The sequence below is a fragment of the Bombus pyrosoma genome, linkage group LG11 (assembly GCF_014825855.1).
Source record: "Bombus pyrosoma isolate SC7728 linkage group LG11, ASM1482585v1, whole genome shotgun sequence".
NCBI lineage: Eukaryota > Metazoa > Arthropoda > Insecta > Hymenoptera > Apidae > Bombus > Bombus pyrosoma.
The window spans coordinates 15,959,691-15,983,375 of NC_057780.1; the positions used below are offsets into that span (position 1 = coordinate 15,959,691).

General features: G+C 42.1%; 2 protein-coding genes and 2 non-coding genes across 7 annotated transcripts; 2 read left to right on the top strand and 2 right to left on the bottom strand.

Moving 5' to 3' along the window:
• The first annotated feature begins 122 nt into the window (after window positions 1–122).
• On the top strand, window positions 123–17,023 carry LOC122573145. The gene is made up of 9 exons (XM_043739164.1): window positions 123–411; window positions 9,596–10,636; window positions 13,725–13,968; window positions 14,472–14,928; window positions 15,039–15,166; window positions 15,445–15,564; window positions 15,870–15,887; window positions 16,197–16,344; window positions 16,760–17,023. The coding sequence occupies exons 2-9, from the start codon at window positions 9,596–9,598 to the stop codon at window positions 16,854–16,856; spliced, it is 2,253 nt and encodes a 750-aa protein (XP_043595099.1). The 5' UTR covers window positions 123–411; the 3' UTR covers window positions 16,857–17,023.
• On the bottom strand, window positions 4,321–4,392 carry Trnaa-ugc. Its single transcript has one exon. It is a non-coding gene; the product is annotated as a tRNA-Ala (tRNA).
• LOC122573265 lies at window positions 11,349–11,510 on the top strand. The gene has a single exon (XR_006318698.1). It is a non-coding gene; the product is annotated as a U1 spliceosomal RNA (small nuclear RNA).
• On the bottom strand, window positions 17,021–23,651 carry LOC122573144 (serrate RNA effector molecule homolog). 4 transcript variants are annotated; one of them, XM_043739163.1, is made up of 16 exons: window positions 23,496–23,650; window positions 23,251–23,389; window positions 22,864–23,142; window positions 22,438–22,632; window positions 21,264–21,330; window positions 20,940–21,187; window positions 20,697–20,869; window positions 20,485–20,616; window positions 20,177–20,421; window positions 19,959–20,099; window positions 19,646–19,873; window positions 19,375–19,545; window positions 19,013–19,275; window positions 18,642–18,917; window positions 18,407–18,529; window positions 17,021–17,599 (listed from the first exon to the last, which is right to left on the bottom strand). In XM_043739163.1, exons 1-16 carry the CDS (start codon window positions 23,509–23,511, stop codon window positions 17,521–17,523), a joined length of 2,775 nt encoding a protein of 924 aa, XP_043595098.1. In that variant the 5' UTR covers window positions 23,512–23,650; the 3' UTR covers window positions 17,021–17,520. The 4 variants fall into 4 exon arrangements, with proteins under 4 accessions (XP_043595098.1, XP_043595095.1, XP_043595097.1 ...); XM_043739160.1 differs by having other exon boundaries at window positions 19,625–19,873; XM_043739162.1 differs by having other exon boundaries at window positions 19,625–19,873; window positions 22,864–23,130; window positions 23,496–23,648.
• Window positions 23,652–23,685: the final 34 nt, after the last annotated feature.

Consider the following 23,685-nt stretch of genomic DNA (forward strand, 5'->3'; position numbering starts at 1 on the left):
TTTGTTAAGTTGTACGTGTAAAAAAATTCTGTAAACCTGATTGGTTATCGAAACGAATGGCTGAGTGGTGATTGGTTACTATGGCTTGTATACCTGACAACCATAGGACTAGCAGGCTGGCATATCGCATCGCGCGTCATTCACAGTGCGCGCGGCATTTGGTGCGTAAGCGTCGATGCGTGGTAAGTGCGCGCTGAGTACGGCTACACGTTGTCGGAGTGGAGAACGCGCGTGGGATCAACATGTGACGTTTTATGGATGTGAATAGTAACGATGATCGACGAGTTACCGATCGATTAGCCCAGTGGATTCGAAACTTCGTCAAAGTATTTAGAATATGCTGTCTTGTCTTTATCCTCTCCACTGAGAGATCACTTTCGGGGAATATGAGATTACCGTGACAAACCAAAGGTGAATACAAACAGTTTTATATAGCGATAGATTGAATTCTATGACAGTGGCATTCGCTAAAAAGCGTTTTTACTTACCGAAAATGTTTATGTCACATGTTTCAACGATGCAAAGTAAATACGTAACGTCGAAACGTTCAATAATTGTATTCGTTCATTCTCTCGTTTCATTCATTCGACAAAGTGTGCGTTGCCAATTCATATTTTGCTCAGTGCATTAATCTCGTCGTACTTCCGGGAAATAATCCGACTGTACAGTTCCTGCTATTGGAAAGAATTGTTAAACAGAGGGAAGTTGCTTATACTACCTTGACGATAGATAGATTTATATTTCTTCGTTTCCAAACATCGCTGAATCATTCAGAAATGTTTATACTTTATTCGATATGTTTTCCCGGCGAACGATTATTTTCTCCGTTTGTGCATGCGGCTGTTCGCAAACTAGTACGGCTTATGCATATTGTATGCGCATTCGCGTATAGTATCACTAGCAGCAGGAGGATTTAGTTCGTCCCGAGTGTTTTAAACACACGTACGATCGAGCTTCCCGCGTTTCTTTGTTTCCTTATTTCATGTCCCTTGAAGACGATTCGAGTTCGATTTTACTATCTCTAACAATCTAGAAATCGGTTGCAAAGGACAAGACCTAACCTTCAAAAAAATGGCATATTTTATTGTCGACAAAAAAGAGTGGCCGATCGTTTAGTAAAATCGTAACATGGAACATAGATATAGGACGGTATCTCGGTCTCACGATCTTTGTTCGTTGAATTGGCTGGTCGACCGTTTCGCTAGCCGAGCCGTAAACGCAAAAATTCCATCTAAGCGTAAATTGCGTCACGCTTCATTCTGCACAAAGCTAACCGCGATGTAACATCGAATCGATCGTTACAGTACGATAAGGGATTACAGTTAGCTTTTGTTGTAGTCGAGGACTTGACAGCGATCGCGAAGTAGTTGGCGATCGTCTTCTCGAACAAAGAAGTTCGTTCATTGTTGGGAACGGCGTACACTCGAGCGTTTCGAGTACATCGGGCGAGCACTGTGCACTCGTACCCTGAACGCCTCGTTAACATTCCACGTTAATCCGCCTTTGAAAATTCACACGAGTCAACTGGAATTAAAAAGTCGCAGAGTATTTGGAGCATCGAACAATTACGTTTCGAAAGATTCTCCGAAGCGTTAAGTTCTCGCGGTCCACGATATTTACGAACTCTCGTTGCAGTTAGTCCGCGCTGATTTTGTCACTCACCATCGTCAAGTCGGTGTAGTACAGTATTTCGCTACTTCAATATTTTAGCAGCAAACTTATACAATAACATTTGTACGTACACGGCTGGATGTACAGTGTGGGATAAAAATGTAAGTGGACAGGTAGTGAAAATAGGTATCAACGAAGTTTCGTTATTTATATAAAAATATAAATAATAATTATAGTTTCCTACTAAATAGTCCATGTAGTACAAGTATTTATGTAATAACACTAGTACTAGTTTGGATTAAACTTCATTGATACGTACTCCCACTATGAACACCTATCCTACTAATTTTTGCCTCCGACTGTATATACGCATTATATATGTTACACCATATTCCACTACTACATATGAAGCGCAATGTCGACTCGACATAGGGCCGGATAGGATTAGGAAAGTGTCGCGAATAGAAAGACGATATGGAAGATAAAAGCGAAAACAACGCTACGTATCCCGTTTCCGCTGGGAGTCAGCCGAACCACCACGAACTTTTCCTGGATTTGGCTCACCGACGCCAACCTATTTATACCGCGTCAGTTGTAACTGCTTGCGATATACCCGCCTAACTCGGTTGAAAGTTCATCTAGCCACATCGAACATCTAGCGATATTGAATCGAAAGACCACGCGAGTCTCGTTGTTTCACTTTGCGTTTGCCGATGCGACGGACCAGCGGGATCGCTGGAGGAATGGCTTGTTGGTTAGGATGACACGGTTAGGATTCGATAAGTTTAAATGAAGAAAAATTGGGCGAACGGAACGGGTGCAGGCATAGTCGGTGTACGAGTCAGCGTTGCGTGGGTGCCAAGCCGCGTACGCGTACGCGCCAGGTGTAAATAAAAGCGAACGCGTAACCCTCGCCTCGGTTAGCGAAGCGCGGCCGAGCGGAACGTTTTCTTTCGTCCCATTGTCAGCTGGTCGTCTCTCTTTTTTTCTGTCCCTTCTCTCCTCATCTTTTTTTCTTCTTCTCTTTTACTCTGGTACTATGCACGCCCGACATTCTCGAACCCATTGGCAATTACCCTAAGAATCTTTCTCGTCAACTCTAATGTTGACGCATGCTCCTTGACAACCGAGGAAAACTCGTGGATCTCACTTTCTATTCTCTTGGCGAATTCCTTTGTCCGAGCAATGCATACGCAAATCCCATGCGTGGTCTTAAACAAGAGAAGTATCTCCGGCGCTAAATCAGTCTATTCGCATCTTCGCGATTAGCGTCGCCGAAATAGATTACGCGCCTTGCAGTCATCGTGCATCGCGTGATAAGAGATCATGTGGTTCGCAAAGAAGTACCGCCGAACGAATTATCTTGCGATCACCGAGTATGAGGTAAGGTCGGGAAGCAGTGCTGTCTCTGTGCGGCCAATTCAGCTCTAGTCGCTCGTACTCGGTGTATTTATATCTTTGGCTGCGATCAAAAGAGCTTCCTGCTGGTGTCACGGCGAATCGGCTAACCTCGTGAAACGCTTCGAACGTGGAAGAATCTGGAGTCCATCGAAATTTAGTTGCATCAGTTCGCAATCGTTATTTTTCAGAAACGTTCTTCTTGCGCCATTTGCCGTGGAAAGCGCCTAGTTTATAGATTACGGATTAAGGCGGATCGAAAGATTGAAATCGTAGCGTCGTTAGAAACTCACGTCTGGAAGCGCTTGCTAATTGGCGTGATAATCTTGGCTCATTCTTTAGTCTTCGTGCAAGAACGAAGATATCAGACGATTCCGTCACGAAACCTATCCTTTTTCCGTCTCGACCTCGTCCTCGTAGTTGTCGTAATCGTTATTAACGCAACGATAATTCCAATTTTCTCGCTACGCCTTCGAATCGCACCGTTTCATAGTCGAATTGAATTTCATTTGTTCGATAACCGATGGTAAACGTGGAATTGGCAATGTATAGTCGGTCGTTGTCGACTCAAACGAGTTTCCTACGGGACGGTGCAAGGTTCGGCCATTCGAACGAATCGAGACTCGGGTACCGCGTTTCTACGTTCCGCGAAGATTTCTTCGGGATGGTCGGAAATGGGGGTAGGGTCAGCTATGAATTTGATGATTTATTCGCGTTGCTCGTGGCAAAGGGAGTCGAGGAAGAAAAAATACGATACCCATGACTGTGTTGGTATATACAGAGATCCAGAGTTGGCTATTATAGCCGGCTGGATAAATTACGACTGTGTGCATGCCAGTGACGTGCAGTCATCGGCCAACTCTCACCGCCAATATCCTCTAGCTTTCGACCCTATACTTACCGGATAATCGACGCGTTGTACAGCACTTATTAGGGGTGTAATAAGCCGAGCCTCCAACTGTTCGCATGCTCGTTGGTTTTAAACGGAATCTTAATTCGGCGAGAGAATAAAATAGCTTTGACATGGCTGCCGACTCAACGAGATAAAAATAATCGTTAATAATAATAAACTGGTATCGACTTCCTCTCTCCTTCGAACGGGCTTGCTCTTAATTTTCCTTCGAAACGTAACGTATTATATAATTCCTTTGTACCGGGGCACATTGCCGATCATTCATTTCCTAGTTGAAAAGCAATTAATTTAGCGGCGAACGATATAGCTCGTGGCTTACAGTACGATATGGTCGAATCGAGGGCAAGCATAATACCACCGTATAAAACCAATAAATATAACAGAAGCGAGAAAAAAGTTGGAGATGCCGGGGATCGAACCCGGGCCCTTTCACATGCAAAGCGAACGCTCTACCACTGAGCTACATCCCCTATTGAGAGGGGTTGCGAGATGGTCGTGAGAAAGGGTGTGATACAGACTATAGGAAGTTGGAATCATAGTACTCGCTTCCCGTACAAAATCATGTACGGTTTCATGACGCAATGATTTAATTAACGGCGCGTCTGGTTTCGCGATGCCTGGCTGTCAAACCGATAATTTAGATTTAGACGAAGGCTGCGGACCACCGCGTAAATCAGTTTCAACCACGTTCCAACCATTAATAACTTGATTGCGATTTAAACGCAAACCGTTCGGACCACAAATCTTGCAATTACGAAGCCACGTTACGAATAATTTTGAAATTTCCTCGGAGAGAAGGGGACGACATGTGATAGGATGGGGAAACGCGCAGACGCGAACTGAATGAAATGCGCGCGAAAGAATTTCGGTTCATTAAGAACGTTCCAGTTTCCGTGGACAGGATATCGCAACTGTCCACGTAATCGATGCGTCGAATGCGTTGTTATCGAACGCATTAACATATCGGGTCGCTGGTTTTTCTGTGTTCGTTAGTCGTTGCGTATTTTCACGTGTTTCACCGTTTCCCACGCAGTTCAGCTACGATGATTCACCAAAGAGGCGTTTGTTCTTTCGTTTTTCTCCCTTCTAGCTTCTCCTTTCTCGCTACGGTGGTTACGATGGTTGCATGGCGAACGGAAAAACATAGCGGTTGCCTCCGCGGAGGGATGCTTCGTATTTCGCGGAAGAGCTTTGGTATCTAACGGTGGTTCGTCCAATCGACGTCTACGAATTGCTACAGCAAATACGAAGACAGACAGGATAACAAGCGAGCAACGAAACGTATAATTAATAGTCGTGATCTGGTGCCGCAGAAACGGGCTTATCTATGTCGTAATTCCTTCTTGAAAAATCTGAACGAATCGTGGCTGTACGATATCTGCCTCGTTCTCGCATAAGGCAGCATTGATGCTTCCTCGTTATCACGTTGCACGAGAATGGAACAACAACGAGGAATCGGGACGAGTGTCACCGAGTAACGCCGAGTGTCGTTGCCAAAGAATCTGCCGCGATGATTCCAAGGATTGTGTCCCATTGGCTGGCAGTGCCTTCTTCCATTCTTTCGAACGCGATCCTCGGATGATCGGTTCCAACATCGTTCATCCTCTTTGATTTTCCTCTTCCTTTCTCTTGTTTCGTGTTCCTCACCGTGACGACTTCGTTCGCAGTTACCCTTGGTACGACACGGAGCGTTTAACATTCTGCCCTACCAGGTTTCTTTATCTTCGTTCGCGAAAGGCACGCTGTCCGTTCCACTTTCTATCCGTTAGCGGCTATTCGTCGGTTACGTGTAAAATATCCTTAACATCCGCTCCTCGTAGAAAGAATTCGAAACGAATGCGGGAAAGTACGCGGCAGGTCGTGGTTCGTCATAGCAATCCTTTCCTTGAAGAATTCAAGTTTGGATTGCGTGGAAATGCTAATAGCGCAAAACAGGTCACGATTACATCGATAGCCGTTGGCGCTTTTGATCGCGAAACAGCTCGCTGGTATAGCGACCGATTCAACGCGATGAATTCGTTTGGAATATCCTCGATCCTCGGTCGGAATCGACGACGTAACCTGCGACGTTGATCGGTGCGTAACGTTCGCCCACGGTGCACAGCTCGTGCATCGACATATGGCACCGCACGTGCGACCAAACAAACGGTCTTCTCGATCGAACAATTTCCAAGCTGCTGCCCGATTCCATTATTTCTTCCGACGCGGTGCGCTCTGTCTGGATCGTCCAACGATCGTTCTTTTCGTTCTAAGACCACAGTACACGCAACTTTTCCAACGCGATCTTTTGCGAAATTCCCGTATTGCTTTACGTCCGCGATTTTCAAGCGGCGCATCGTGCCGCCAGAATTTTTGAAACATGCAATACCCGATTATGTACTTAGGGACAATGATCCCTTCTCCTTTAGGTTGTCAAATAAAAACAACGATAGTCGTTCGGTGCGAATGTCCTATCCCGAACCAAATATGTATAATATATTTTGTAGTGCTTCGTAGAATTTTAGTAATTAGATTATGTGTGTTATGAGATGAAAAAGGTTGCAGATAGCTGCACTGCTTCGACGACGTGGAAAGGACCCTCGACGCCGTATTTACGAGCAAATGATCGCACGCGTCTTCGCAACGTGACTAATTGTGGCTACCCTGCAGAACGACACACGTGCAGTCTCGTGCGCTTTCATTCCCGATTGTCTGCGCGCGAACCTAACTGTCGAAATCGGGTCTCGATTAATCATCGACCGAACCAATTACGGCACACGCTGAAGTGGAACGAATTCATCGAGGAACCGGCATCTTTTACTGGCTTCGGAGACTTCCGCTAACTGACGCGAAGACGATTCCTTTATTTCGAGTTTTCTTTTCCTTTTCTTGCCGCGTGTAAAGAGAGCGGAAAATGCCCCGCGTATTCGGTAGAATCGGTATCGTTGATCGCCGGAAGGAACCGAAGCGCAAAGGGGTTTGACGCCAGCTGTGCCTCAACCCTTTGCGGATCCGTACGTTCGTTAATTGGTTAACCTCTAATTGAGCGCACGATGAACAGAACGGTGCAACGTAAGAAGAGAGGGCAGCCTTAGAAGCGTAGATGAGAACTAATTAGTTACCGGTCGGCTCGACTGACCGATTGACGCCTTTGCTCCTTCCTCCCTTTCTCTTCTTTTATTCCTCTTCATCGGGCAAAAACGGTTAAACATTCCACCCCTTCGTTGACCTTAGTCGTATCGTTTAAACAGAAATCGATACGTGGATCTTAAATGGCATCATCGTGTATTATTTACCCATTCGTTCATTTATTTATGGGATAAATTGTTTAATACACAAATAATATGTAACGAATGAGAAAGGTATACGTATATATATCCAAAAAATAGAAGGAGAGGGAAAGACACGGTATATACAAAAAGTTAAGCACGAGCTAAGGATAAGTGATTATGGTATACGCCCTAAGGTGTATCGAACCATCATATTTGGCAGTAAGTCCTGGAAATTATCTGCAAGTAGAAAAGCTTCCTCTTCTTTTGGAGCGAGAACCGTACGTCGGATGTAGACAATCTAATAAAAAGTAACTCGTCAAAGGTCATTTCGAAGAACGCGCGAGAGAAAAAAGGTAACGGTTCGTCCTTCTTGTCGTAGGATTTTTTCTCGCGTTTGTGAACGCGGTTCCGCGTGATAGGAACTCGAGTCATCCTCGCGTTCGCTGAACATCGGAGATTCTTCTCGCGGCATTCGATGACTCGAAGGAAAACGCGTTTTCCTTTTGTTAACGCGTAACCGGCTGTACGCGATCCTGTTAGGCACGAGCAATGCGTCACCATGGACACACCGTTGACTCACGATCTGAGCCGATAGATACGCGAAATTAGCCCTGGATTCCGGCGTTTGATTCCGTTTCTAATAAGAAAACCGGAGATTAACTGCGTCGATTCGCAGGCGTCGTAACTACAACCGAACTGTCGATCGGTCGATCTTCCTTGGGAGTCTCGGCTTGTCGCTTCCTGATTTTATTGCCTCCCGCTACATTCGTCACACCGATTCGAACATTTCCTTTCACTCGCGATACCATCGCCAGATTCTTTATAGGTTGCGCTTCATGGGAAGTTGCCGCATGGAGAAGAATGCGTCGAAATTGGTCCGGTAAAAGCAGGGCAATGAAAGGCATCATCGAGTCGAGTGGAGTCGGGTCGAGATGAGAACGATACGGTATGCGTACGCGGATGGAACGATCGTAGAAGATCCACCGAAGATCCACGAGGTCGATGACGTCAGGAGCTTGACGGGATCAATCGGAGAGTCAAGTCGCGATAATTGCGACAATCGTCGGGATGCTCCCCAACGAGACGCTTAATTCCGCTCCCTCGTTCGTCGCAACTCTCTTTCTCCGCGTGACGCTTTCGCCGTTCAATTTACGGCCCCTCGCGCTATTTACTTAACTTCGAAGATTGCCGATCGTTAATTGTCGCTCCAAACGTACTGCCTATAGTAGTTTCCCCCGACGATCGAACGTCTGCGTTTCGTAGCTTGTCCGAAAGGAAAATCTACCCATCGATACACGATTTCGAGGAAATGAATCATGGATTATTTTGAAGATGGAGAAAACGGCGTTTGAAACTGGAAAGCGGTGCGAAGCAACGAAGGGACGGTCGATCATCGCGACGAAATATATACGGCTATAGCGAAAAGAAAGTTTAGAATTGCAACTTGCGTATGAGTATTAATAATTTTACACCAGATACTTTTCATCGGTATTAGTAACAATCGCCTGTTTCCAGATATTTCTATATCGTGTTTATTCGTTGCCCTTGTAAAATAGAATTCTGTGTTCTAAAATTGCAATAAAATAATATGCTTTAATGACAATTGATTGCAATACCGACGCGATTCAACGATCGTAAGGAGCTTTCGATCGATAGTCACGGGATCGTTCGACTTTTTCTCTACCCATATTCGATAAACGAAAAATTCGATGAACAAGTCGTAGTCAGCTAGTTTTCCCGAGCGAGCTATTCGGTGAAAAAAATGGAGCAGCGCGCGATGCGGTGCTCATCGAGGACACGATAATTGGCGAACGCAGGGTCAACACGACCCACGAAACATTTCATTAACTCTGGACACGGCGTCCTTTCGTAGAGAGTACGAACTGTCACGAATCGATCAATCTACTCGTCGAAAACAAACGAGTAAATCAGTTAATAATATTCATGATAGGACGACGCGCGTGATCGAACTTGGAGATCGAAAGTCCATCGTATATCGACTCGCTGATGTCGTCCAAAGCTGCACCTTCGCTGAAGCAACAACGAGGAACTTTCCGTTGGTTCTATGTTTCTTGAAAATGTTGCTGGTTGTTGTGCAACGTTTCACGTTCCCATGTTCCTTCACGTTTCTGTTGCCAGTAAAAGAAATTGTCTGTTTCCGTCCGGAGCGGCAAAGATGAAACAAAAATAAAGAAGCACGCAGCAACAGATCGCGACAGAAATGAACGTCCCTGAAAGTCGGAACAAAACCCAAATATTCCTTTGATTGCGTTGCTTCAGTGTGAACAAAATGTTTCCATAAGTTGATATTTGTTGGGCACTACATATTTCGAACATGCAGCAACAATAGGCAACAAAAAGTTCTTCGTTGTTGCTTCAATGAAGACGCAGGTTAACAGTATTTGTCTTTTTTTCTATGTAGATGGAGAACCAAGGTTTCGAGGAGGAGCACCAGCAGCCAAGAAGCGAAGAAACGCCGATATCTTCGCGAGAGTTTCGCCACGATTCGCATACGTTCTCGTTCGATACGTCTGGAAACGAGCTATCGCCCGATGACCCGGTGTCGAACGCGGATGGCCACGTGTACGAGGACATTCTGCCCGGTGTAGAGAATCCCTCGAAGCATTCCGGAGTTATGATCGGCCAAGATCAAGCTCTTCGGCGACCTTTGAACGCGATCGAATACGTTTGCAAAAGCGCTACGACGAGATCATTGGATAGAGAAGAGATCGCTGGAACGTTCCGTCGTAATTTAACGTTACCGTTTCGACGTGGCACCGGGTTGGATTCTTCCCTCGGTAGCTGCTCCATTCGTGAGACGACTGGAAAGAGAATCGACGGTCGCCGAGAGGATACGGAAGTCGCGACGTGGAATGCCGATATCGTCGCCTTCACCGACGACGCTTTCTCGTCTCGAGCGCAGTCTATTACGCTCCAATCCGAATGCAGACCCAGTAAAAAGCGCAGGAAGAAGGATTGCAAACATTGTCGAAGCAAAGCTGCCGCGTCTATCAATGACCAACACCACCAAGTCGATGACAAAGAGAGCGAAACGATTCTGAGAAAAAACAGGAACAACGAGCAACAGCAGCGTCTGCAAATATCGGGTTCGAACGATTCGCAAACTATCCTCGATCCACGCAATTTCACCATGCTACCTGTGTGCTACCCGAACAGGAAGCCGGACGAGTTCGCGATGCCGGCTACCAATTCACCCTCGGTATTCACGATTTCTGAGAAAGTCGGCGGATCCCCAACGAGCACGGTGAAGCTGATCAGAAACGAGCGAAGCGGTTGCGCGAATCTCGTCGATTTGGCGGAGATCAACGAGGACAACGCTTTGATCGGCTCGGGAAAGAATCGGCCGGGTATGAGAGTGAACTCCATATATTCGCAGGATCGTTGGTACGCCAAGGGGGCGTCGATGCTTTTCACTGACGCCAAGGAACACGGTTCGTTTCAGGTGAGTGTCGTTTGAAACCATTTGAGTCGTTCATTTGTCAAATTAATTAACTCCACAGAACAAGTGGAGAAAATTACAGTCGCTGCAATAAATACACAATATTGTATTATAATTAATGCAATATTGCACAATATTGCATTATAATTAATACAATATTGCACAATATTGTATTAATTATAACATTTATGTGCTGCTTGATTAGATCCAAATGTATCAAATTTCGTATCATTTATTATCTTTACTACTACTACTACAAGAATTTAATACGACGAGTACCTGATAAAATGACGTTTCAGTGGAAAATTAGGGAAATACTTTTCGTAGGCACGGCACATAAGATAAACATTAATCAAACGTTTTGGTAGTAAAATTTAAAATATTTAAAAAAGATGAAGTTATATATAATTACTTCGTTCTACAAACCACTCATTTGTCAACGCCTTGGATATTAATCTTTGGAAATCTACATACTCGCGCCTTCAGATTATGGGAGTTTTAAACTTATTTCGATTAATGCGAGATATCGATTTCGTTTACGCGGGCGGATAAGTTGAGCACCATTGCCAGTAGTACGGAATTAGGTTGAGAATCATTGCCTCGATGCGCGGCTTAAAATTCAACTGGCCGCTAGATGGCGACGAGAAGTAGGAGTTTCTCGCCTGCAATCTCGATCGTTAGTTAGGATAAATCGGGACTTGAAGCGAAGGGAAGCATACTTACCTGGCGCAGAGGTTACCGTGATCAAGAAGGCGGTTCCTCCAGGGCGAGGCTTTTCCATTGCACTACGGTTAGGCTGACCCTTGCGAATACCCCTAATGTGGGTATCTCGGGCGTATAATTTTTGATAGTCGGGACTGCGTTCGCGCTGTCCCGGTATATAACATTTGAGAAACTTAATAAATCTCTTTCAGAAAAGCCCTTTTTAGAATTTCCTGTTGAAAAAGATATCTAATAATTATTTGTAGTAATGGAATAAATAATAAATTTTCTCTCTGAGAAGAACTTTTTCTCTGCTCCTCTACATATTATGTAAAACGGTTTTCAGGAATCTCAGATGACTGTTTAACAACTCGTATATCGCTGTATCGTTTGGTAGAGATTTATATAGAGAAATGAGAGAAATAGTACCAAGCAGACATAAGTTTCATAACCCGATATAAATATGTATTTATTAATTTTGTGTAACAAGTGAGCGAAAACCATTCTCCTTCTCGACGATCCTTATTGTTGATGCTGTTTCTCAATTGCAAGATTAATTCGTTAGTTCATTAAGGTTAAAAACAGAGATCGTGATTATGTAAATACACCTGTTACTTATATACCTATTGCACGTAAACCTTACCTCCATCTGTACATGTTTAGTACATGGATACCCGTGCACTATCTCATGTGTATTTAAATACGTGTGTATTAACGTATCTGTATTTTAATTCATGTGATTTTTAGTACATAGGTATCTGAGAAATCTGAAAGATTGCGAAATTAATAAAAGGTTCAGAGTACTTCAATATATTTACTGAAATAATGCGGGGGAAAATCCCTAGGGTCAAAATACGGATACATTAATGCACGTGCATTTAGATACGCCTGTATTTAAACAACATATATGAAACAATGCACGGGTACCCATGTACTGAAAGATACGCAGGTTGAGGTACGGGAAATAACGGGCCGAAAGGAAAGAAAAAGGGGAGAGAAGACTTTGCGCACAACGAATTTCTATCTGTCGACGAGCGTCGATGATTGTTCACGGCTAAAATGCGGAGCGCATTTTGAATCTTTCGTTCGTTATTCCCTTCACATCGTATCGGAACCGTGAGTCATCCATGTGCGTAATTTGAAACCGAAACAGAATGAAAAATCGCGCGATTCACGATTCACGCGCTTTGATCGCACGATCGAAGAAGTCTTTTGACCATTTCATTTGTATTCTAAACAGAGAAGCCACGCCATTGATGAAGGAAGTATCCTTCGTTGTTTCACGATATATCTATATATAGTTTGCAATCCCATGATTCGCTTTCGTCATTTCTTTTCGCGTCCTTGCCCCGTGTTTCAAAGGAAAAAAGCCGTAATCTCGGTGTGACGTGTACGATTGCAACGTTAAATTGAAAAAAACACGCAGCGATTAGCTACTGCTCGATGTATATGTAGCTATCGAAAGGATTGGCAGACGCGGATCGCGTCGTATAAATAACTGGGAAATTTGACCTGTCGATGATCGCTTCCTCAACGAGACGAGAGTTCATTTTGCTTTCGGAGCGTCTGGCGCTTGTCCGCCCTAAACGAGCAAAACGGAACGGAAGTGGAAAACGTCTATCTATAGCCAGACGCGATGATCGTTGGCCGGCAGGCAGCGTGTCGCTGCGTGGTGTACAAGTGGCGAGTCTTCCGTAAGCGAACGAGCAAAGGAAATCGACGCGACACGACACCTTCTCTCTCGTCGAACGTTGCGCTTCGAATCAACACGATATACGATCGAAGGATCGAGCATCGATCGCGGTGATTTTACCGATGCTTGGAAAGAAAGCGGAATAAGGGTCGCGTTTAACGTAGACCGGTATCGAGAACGGTAATCAGTTGGACGCGGACCACTGCCTCGGAAGGCATGACATCCGCTTACGCTCCCTATTCTTAAACAGCCGACGTAATTCGCGACTCTTCGGTTTTGCCTCTATAAAAAAAAAGATCATAATACATAATATTTCAGATGTGGTTTGGTAGCGTCACGGTTATATTTAACGCGTCGAAGGTTGGCAAGGTAGAAAATGATATCCGTTCGAGAAAACATTGCTTCGAGTTAACGCGCGCGAGTGACTGTTGATTTTGTCGCGAAAAAATTCGCTATAATCGGTATCTAGATTTTCTGCCACGCCTTCATTTGCTCTTGGGAAGCTCAAATACTATCGGAAAATAGATAAGCTATTATCAAATATATATCTAGCGAGGAGAACCGCGTGGCCGGTTCGAAGAGAATGCAGTACCGATGGCTGAATTTGAGGTAAATCGCGAGCAACTTTATCTGGAAGATTTCGTAGTCGATGTACACGATCGATAAATATCGAACGATTCGATCTTACTTTTTCAGAGGGCCTACTCCCTCCCAGTGCGAACGCAAACCCCGTCTTCCCAAAATCGCATCAACCTGCGACGAAGTGTCAGAGGAGAACCACCCCCGCATCCGGCCAGACTTCGAAAGCACAGACACGGCTGGACTCTGCATCTGGCGCATCCTCTCGAGGCTTCCGGGTGTACCAGGCCCCTCGTTCTTCTGCTGATAGCGTTGCTGCTACTTTTAGGAATAGGTGCTGTTGCTCTGTACATCGCGTTTGGTGAGTGGTACGCGATACTTACATGATATCCGTCATGTTAAAAGGCCGGATACAGACGAGCGTCTCTTTGATGTTGCGCCATATATCTTTCTTCGTTTTCCTAATCAAGAACAACAAAGACAGACATACGATGCAGCAGAAAACACGAACCGACCGAGACAAGCGACTGTCACTCGGCATCGAGATTTTATTTCACCGAGGAAAACGATCGTAGCGATCAGATGAATTCAGCCACTGAAATAAGCGCTCGCGAGACATTTAACGAGCACGTTATTATCCTCCATTATTATAAACCAACGATCGAGCCGAGACGCGACAACAGCAGATGAACGTTTATTTTTCGACTAAACGGATATTTTTAGTCGACAAGCGTCGATGTGAGATTCGCTCGTTCTTCGGCCGTGGTCGTTGACAATTCATTAAAAAGCTCTCGTTCGTCTTTGTTTCCTCCTTTTAATCGTCGTATCAGCCATAATCGTGGTAACGCAAGAACTGATTTTTAGCAGAACCCGAGAAGCTGCAAATCATCCAACAGTACCTAAAGTCGTCGACGAACGATTCATCGTCGGACGACGACGTGTTGGCCGCGGGAACGTTTCTACATCGATCGAACAGCGAACAAGAACAGAACGACGCATCGGCCGTGTCATCGACGACACCGATGCAGCCCTCGGCCACTAGCACCCTCGCTGCAAGTATTCTTTTAAACGGTGGCTCGTCATTTCCGGAGAGTCGCGCTCCGCTAGCGTCGGAAGCGGAAACGGAAGCTACGAGCCCGTCCAGCCTCAACTCTACCAGATACTGCGACGACTGTTTGCCAGAGGAGGTTTGCGTTGCTCTCGTCGACGAGGAAGCACCGACTTGCAGAATCCCTTTCGATCCCAAAGATCCAACCGGATGTGCCGGCTTTTGTCTCATCAACAAACAAAAGTGTCATCGTCTTGATGTCGACGCGTTTAGGTAGGTAAATTGTTCTAACACCTGTTTAATCGCGCTGTTCGTGCGCGTCTTTCTTTGCGTAGACCTACATACGTATTCTTTCAAAATTCGCATCGTCTCGATTTTAATAGGTGCGTCGAGATGGAGCATTACTGTCTGGATGACGAGTGGACCTGCCTAAACACGTTGTGCATCCCTCTCGAGAAACACTGCGACGGGCATATGAATTGTTACGACCATTCTGACGAGCACAATTGCGGTACGTACACGCATATAGCATATAACATTAGCCCAGTTTTCCGCGACTTAGGACGTTCCTTCTGTTATCGGCTTTGCCCGGGGCTTTGTCATAGTTTGCGAGGCTTCAGTTTATCCGTTTGTCGCGATATGGAATAATCTGACGGTGGTAAAAAGGTGACGCGCGTTGCACGCTCGATGAACATAAGTATTTAGACGATGCGTTCTCGTTAGGCAAACGGCGCGTTGCGTATGAGAAGATCGCGGACGATAAAACGCCTGCTACGTTTCTTGTTACAGACTGCGATCTGGAGACGCATTTTCAGTGCGGTAACGAGACTTCCTGCCTTCCACTGGAAAAGAGATGCGACGGCAAGATAGATTGCTGGGACGCGGCCGATGAGATTAATTGCACCTTAGGTAAGATATGCGCAACTACTCGTTGCGGTCACAAGAAGCGTACACCGCTAGTTCGCGAATTATCGACTCGTCGAAATAATTACCAACATATGTACATATTCTTTTCCATGTGACTCGTCATGGATAATCCTAGGATAATTCCCTTTGAGATTTTCTTACAAAGATAGTTCGTTGCTGGTTGAATTATTCGCGCACTTTCGGCTAACATGATTCCCCTATTCCTCCCTTTTTCTGTTATTATCGTTTCCTTTTTCTTTTTGGGTTAAGGTCTTTTTCAACTTCTTTTTTTCTGTTCTTCTTCGTAGGTCTTAATCTCGGTGGGTGTGAGTACATACTCGTTTATTTGATACGCATTCGATTTCCGCATGCGATACACAATTACCGCTAAATGCACCGCATGCTTTTTCACGCACACGCATAAGCACTACGATCCCTTTCTCATGGTATATACCACATACACAGCCTGCTTTTCACTATGGCAGAGCTTTCGAACGACATAAATTCCAATGTCGCCGCGTTTAATCGCTATACCTTGATGCGCTTCTAAAAGAATGGAAAATCGCATACGACGCTTGCTTCATTAGCACCACGGTCGCGTAATACGTCCGCAACAACGTTTCTTTTGATGTCAGCGTGTCCATCGGAAAACGAGTTCACGTGCAGCAACGGCCAGTGCATATTGAGAGCTCGATTCTGCGATAGCCTGCCAGACTGCCTCGATGGATCTGACGAACCTCACGGGTGCCAAGGACGGTGCAATAAGCACGAATTTACGTGCCAGTAAGTTGACGATAATGTATCTGTATTCCGTTCAGTGTGTGGAGTCAGTAGAGGTAAAGAGAACATCTGTGTGCTAAGCACGCGATGAACGCAATGGATTTCAAATGTTTACCATCCAGAATTCTAGGATTTACGTGAATAATTGTTAGAGCCTCCTTTCTAGAAATCCTGCGTAATGACTGTGCATCGTCTGCACCGAAAGGCCGGACGAAGTTCGATTTCAAAAATTTTGTGTTACAGCAGATGGTTAAATACATAAGAAACAATGCATCGATACTTTTTCTCTAGTATTTAAGGGTTTTAAATACGATCACTACCCTTATTAGCTCGACTCATTAAACGGAGTACACAAATGCCTGACGTTATATTATATTATTGTCTGTGTCACGCAACAATGGAATTGACTTTCACGCAGAAACAATAGATGCATTACGAAGGGAATGAAGTGCAACGGAATCGACGATTGCGGCGATGGGACGGACGAGAGGCACTGTAAGGATCGATTCTCTTAACTTTACGTTTGCGTCTGTCGACCTTCTCTCATCGCACTTACATGTCACGTTACAGTATTTTTATTACGAATTAATGTAATTAAATGTTGTACATAACTGTACTGTATAGACATACAGTGGTACGGAATAAACAATTTATAAATAGAATACTTAATACCAGAGTGTAATTATGAAACGATATACTTTATTATTGTATCATAAGACAGATTACAAATATTGATTTTTGCTGTAGCTGATCTATCTTGTATGTTATTCCGACGGAACATTGTTTCCAAGTATTATGGATAAAATATATTTCCTTAAATAAGATATACTACTAGGTAGTACTAGAAGATCTTTGCCTTTTAAATGTGCATTTCTCTATTTATGAGTTGTGTTTATAAACACATTAAAATCATATATACTTAGGTATATTTTTATATGTAAGTGACTGTAACGTTTATATAAAGTCTTATGCATAGAGATATATATATCTTATATATACATACATATATATATATGGGTATGTATAAGAAATATATACATATGACATATATGACCTTACAGATTGTTATATACATATACAGAAATATAGTACGCACATCCCGATATTGCTTTCATCAAACTCATCGATTCCAAACACATGATTCCTTCGTTCCTTTGACCTTTCGTCTATCGAAGCAATTTAGAGAAATTCATCTGGTTCTCTTGGTGCATCGAGATCACGATAATGAATCACTGGTCGGAAGTCTCCTCCGCCGCCACTGTAACGTTTAATAAAAATTAATAGACTCTACTCTCAACAAGGTATTCGTTCCTTGCGATGCACTAAAGCTATGTGTAAATGTAGATTCTAAAATAATTAACGAGACAGCACACGACGACGTACGACCAACTGGACATAGGATTCGAACGGAAATGGGATATAAAATAAAAGCACACGTAAATACAAACAAATACTTTTATTGGCAAGTCATCGGCTTATAAAAGTACAGTATTTGCCGATTCTGCTTCTCTTTTTGTAAAGGAACATAAAGTAAAAGAATTTTTTTATACTAAGGTACACGACATAATTATATTTTCTTTCTTTATGTACACGAATGGTCTAAGTTATCCCGTATCGAGAAAGCAAGAAGTGTGCTGATTTTGTAACACATTGCGTTAACTGGACGGTTCGCTCGATACTAAATATATACTCTGTGTTACATAATCCAGATATAGATCTGTTAGCACGAAAGTGTGATATCAGAGTTCAGAATTTTTCTCATTGCTTTTACTTCCGTATAAAAAAATTCGAATGGTACTTGATAAAACTTAGAACATATCCATGTCTAGCTGGTCCAAATCATTATAACTAATAATAGGCCTCGAAGTTGAGTCCGGTGCAGCCCTGTAAAACAGCGTATCACCACGTTCAATATGGCGGAAAAAGATTTACGAAAACCACCACTTGGTCGATTTTTCAAACAAGTCATTTACTCAAGTACCCAGAAATTTTACTGCGTTTCATCCTACTACAGATTGTTTATATAAAGCCAGCGAATTGCGAAATATTAAAGCAAAAATCTTACCGTCCTCGATTAAAACCACCACGATTGGAACGCGGCGGTCCGAACCCACCACCGAATCCGGCTCCGTAACTTGATCCATATCCTCCTCTGCTGCTACCGTAGCCACCTCCGTAACTTCCAAATCTTCACGATTAAATTAACAGTAATTAGTATAAGAATCATGTGTTATGGTGAATTTGAATGTAAAAGACAAGTAGTGTTCTAGTAAAGTGACTTGAGCATATTTAACACTTACGTGCTACATCCATACGGACTAAATCCTTCGCGTAAGCTCTCTCTCGGAGGTGCTTTATTTCCCGGGTGTTCGGGAAGCTGTGGCCTTTTTGGATCTCTTAAGTAGTTATTAAAATATTCTGCTTCCGCTTTTACTTCTGCTACCTTTTCTGCATGCTTATTAAAAATATGTTTCCGAATAAAATCTGGTCCTTTGAATTTTTTTCCACTAAGTGGACACAACCATTTATCTTTTGATAGTTCCTGTGTATTGGCTTGAACGAACTTTTCGACTTCACTAATATCAAATATTAAAGAAATAATAGAGACAAAAGAGTTATCTAACAAATTTTTTTCAACATATTTTAAAAGAAACAAAAGAAGAAAGGATACGCTTCAGCATTTTTAGCACCCAGCTTATCGAACTCCTCTTGAGACAGTGTTGCAATTGGTTGCAAGAATGCTGCCATCTTGCTTTCAAAATTGCGACAGTATTCTGACAATTCGGTGCTAGTAACTTTAGCGGTAGGAGGAGATCCTCTAACGTGCATGATTCCACATCTATTTGGCATTTCGTCTTCGTTTGGATATTCACAGTGATTATAATAGTCAACCGAATGAACTACTCGCAAATAAAGGATCAATCTGTCTAAGACCTAAAAAAAAAAAGAAAAAAAAAAGAGAGGAGAGAACAGTGAATCTCCATATCATATCATATAATAAACGAATCTTTTTATACGGCTGACACTTAATACCTTGATCAATGTCGGATCTCTTTCAATTGGACCGTCTCCATCACCTCCTAATTGACCCTCTTCTTTGTCACCAGACATTCCTAATAATTCCTCTTCTTCGGCCGATGCCTCTTCTATCAGATAGTCGGTTATGTTCTTCAATACTGGATTTTTAGATGACAATCCAAATGCCTGTAGAAACATACGTCATGATTTTTCAGTAACGTCATTATAAGCGCTAACTGAACATGTAAATTAATTGCTGTCTTACAGCTTGCTCAACTTCATGTACATTTTGAATATTTTTATTTTCTTTGTTGTCGTCATCTTGTTTAACTGTATTATCGTCTCTTTTTTCTTCATTCCACAAACCAACCCTGCTGTCCAAATTATGCACGATTTTAGCACTCAATTTGATATCATGCCTAACTATTTGTTTATGGGATGTTAAACCATTTACTGTGCGTATGCGACGCGAAAGATCTCGGTTTACTATAGCTCCAAGTTCGCAGTCCCGTAACTGTAGAAATTATTCCATGTTGTTTCAATATTTTAATTTTTTTACTTTATTCACACACGTGTATTTAAATTATTTATCAACATACCCGAATATTGTTTAAGCTCCAACATATCTCTTTTATGTTTACTTGTCTTTCAAAAGACACCCAACCTCTTCTAAACCATCTTCTTTCTGGTTGAGGATCTGCTATGGCAACTCGCAAAAATCCAGGAAAACGTTTGCACATCTATTTATACAGATTGTTCATAGATTTATTTAAAAATATGTAACCTACAATATATATGACATATATTTATAACTAACCGCTTCAACTTCTGCCTTTGTTATCGTAGGTGCTAAATTACGGAGGAAGATACTGCTAGTCTTGTGCAAAGCTCTAGGTTCTTTTTCTTTATCTTCACTGGCTAGGTCGATTACCGCTTCTGGTTCCATAACAGACTTTTTAGCTTCTGGCAAAGGTTCACTGTCTGTTTTAGCATCTCGATCACCTTCTTTATTATCCTGTGCATCAGTATTTTCATTACTGACATCCATTTTTTCAGTCATATCTGGAACGAATTAAATTAAAGAGTAATGTACAATTTTTAAATAAGTATAACATTGAAACTTACGAGGATCTGCTTTCGGTGTATCGGGTTTATTACTATCGCTACCAGAGGAACTACTACTGCTGCTACTGCTGCTGCTGCTGCTGTTACTATCAGTTCGTTTTCTCTTTTTGATATTAATTTCCTCTTGTTTGCCTACACAAAAGTAAAAAGGGAGTGGAGATAATAGAAAAATTGCAAGTATTATGTTTTATTTAATGAACAAAATCAAATACTTGTGCCATCCGCACTATCATCCTTTTTTGTTTCTTCTATATTTTCCTCTGATTTTTCAACTTCCTCTATCGAAATTTCGTCATTTTCTGCGCTTTTAACTTCAGAGTCTGTACTTTGACCATTTTTTAAATTTTTCTCTGTTTTCGAAGCTTCATCAACTTTATTCGCATCACTGTAATGTACAATAACGATTAATCCTTCAAACCTTCCCTATCCTTCTTTTAACGAATACCAATCCATACCTATTATCGCCTTTTTTCTCAGCTCCAATTTTGTTCTTCACGTCATCTTTATCTTTGATCGTATCTTTAGTAATAATCATATTTGTTGGCTTTATGTCTAAAACTTGTAAATCTTCTTCGGTACCACCTTCTAATTTAATAACTACCGCATCTAGCAGATGCAGCAAAGCATCAGCTTGATCGGCATCCACAGAAACTTTATCTATTTCTTTAATTTCAAGCATTTCCAGGAAGACTTCGACACGTTTCTGCCAAGAAAGATGGTAAGAATAATAGGTTCAATCGATCTCTTAGGGAAAATATTTTTAAGTTGATAATTTATACCTTAAGAGCTGCCACCTGTTCTTCCTTTCTCTTCACTGATTCTTCTGGATGATACTTTATTTTGAACCTGGTAAATTAGTAGAAGAATATGGTATTTCAATCAATTTTGAAATAAATTTCTTGTAAATTAAAGCAAACAGACGTACAATTTGTGGATTTATCATTTATGTATATTCGAAAGAAAGTGCATTAGAATTAAGATAGTAGTTAGTTCTACTAAGTCCTCAATATAATTTTATATTGAAAATATTCATGTTCGTATAAGCACAGAGCGTGCTTTTAATCGATCATAAACATATTTACGTAATCGTGATAAATTTGTCGCAATAGGTGATGAATAAGATATAGCAGTAATTGTTACGTTTCCCATCCATATCTAGAGCGAATTATTCCTCGTGACTAAATATTATTATATCCTTTTCCTCGAGACGATTATTTATAAATTATCAGTTTTACTGTCAACATTGTCAGTTACAGAATGAAGCCTCACCTGTAGAGTCTGATATTTTTACTCGCATTCAGTTTTCTTGTCGACTCAGAGGTCTATTGTAACGATAGCATATCTTTTGAATGTCAGAAATAATTAAACGGGTTTAGAACGCGGCCTACCGCGAGTATGTTTGGGCTTTGCGCGCCCAGCTCGCATCTTTGTTTAACTACCTAATAAACACCTCAATTCTTCTGCGATGCGCGAAACGCGAAATGCATAAAATATCGTACGTAAAAATAAACGAGCGAGGTGACCTGTGCCCAAGACATAAGGCGTTGCTGGCTGTACACTGTAGGGATAGACAGAGCTGGTCATATTGCTTGCAATTACCGATAAAATTGTGTCTGCAATTTAGCAAAAATTATAAAGCTACTACACCCTAACGCTCTTCTGTTCAACGTACGTATGCACTCTAGGCATACATACCTGAACAGATAGTCTGATAATTTCATTAGGATTAAAAGATTACTTTCTACAGTGGGCATAACTTTCATGCAACAACGTGGATCTCGACGTCTTGTGGAAACATTGATTACAAGATTATTGTTTTAACAGAAATAACAATTAAGCCACTGTAGAAATTAATTATTTTTATATCCACATTTAAGTACGACTGAGCTTCACAATATACATATAAACAATAATTTCGAGATCATTATTAATGAATTAAAAAATGAAACATACCATTCCTCGTCCTTGTGTGCAACGAAGAATTCATTCAATTGTTGCCTTCTGAATTCCAATTTATATTCGTTATATCGTTTAATAGCTTCCTCGTCTGTAATCGAGTCTTCTTGAGTTCCAAGAAACGCTTTGAAAGACATCATTGGTGGTTGAGTTTCAACATTGGAATTGCTGAAGTTACCAGCTACCTCTCGACTGCACAAAACATGAAACCACTTACAATTAGTCAAGAAATTTAAAACATTTAAACGCTACCTTAATCGGGCCAACAGTCTTGGAGTGAATCGACTCCTTTTTTGCATACTTATAATACAACCTCTTTTTTTCATGACAATGCTGTTTATAAACCAAGAACAAATTCATAAAGAAAAGAAAAGGAAGAGAAAAAAGAAAATCTGCATTAAAAATAACATAAGAAACACAAACCTGTTACTGTTACCGTGGTTTCCATAGTGATGATTACCATGGTGAGGAGATGGATAATGGTCTGGTCCCCAGGAAGTTGCACCCCCTCCTCCACCTCCGTAATAATCATGTCCATATCTTGGACGATCGTCCCAATCTGTTCTCATTCTTTTCATAGGTGGTGCCATCTCCTGTGATCTGCCAGGACTATATCTATCACGTCCTCCACCTCCACCACCACGGTATTCTCTGTAATCTGGGCGCTGTCTAGGTCGACTGGACCATTCTCTGGAATAATTACTATCGTTAAAACTATAGGAGCCTGTTTATGCAAAAACAGAATAACTTATTTTCAATATGTTTTTATTTGTTAATATTTATTTTAAAGCTTATCAATTAGGTAGTTACCTATCCACCCAATCATCTCTTCTTCTGTCATCTCGTCGACCTTCTCTAGAATAAGATTCTGTTCTCTCCCCTCTAAATTTGTCTCTTCTTTTTCTATCGTATTCATCATCAGAGTCACCCATAATGCAAGGATTTAATGCTAAACAGACAAATAGCGTTTATAGAATTCTAATCCTTAACAAAGTAATACTTCCAGTATTTTCTGGAATCTAGAAGGGGTTAGGGAGTAGGCAATTAGAACATACGTATTTTCCAGCACATGATCCACAAACTTTTCAATCATCGTTTTATCGATACTATACTTGAAGATGTATAAACTTTTGTGAACGTGTGTGTTGCGGAACTATCAATTATTTACAATTTTTCGAACAAAATATTCGAATAACGCGCGAGTCTTGCTTGTAGAGTGTCCAAAGCATTTGCAGTTTGGCGATT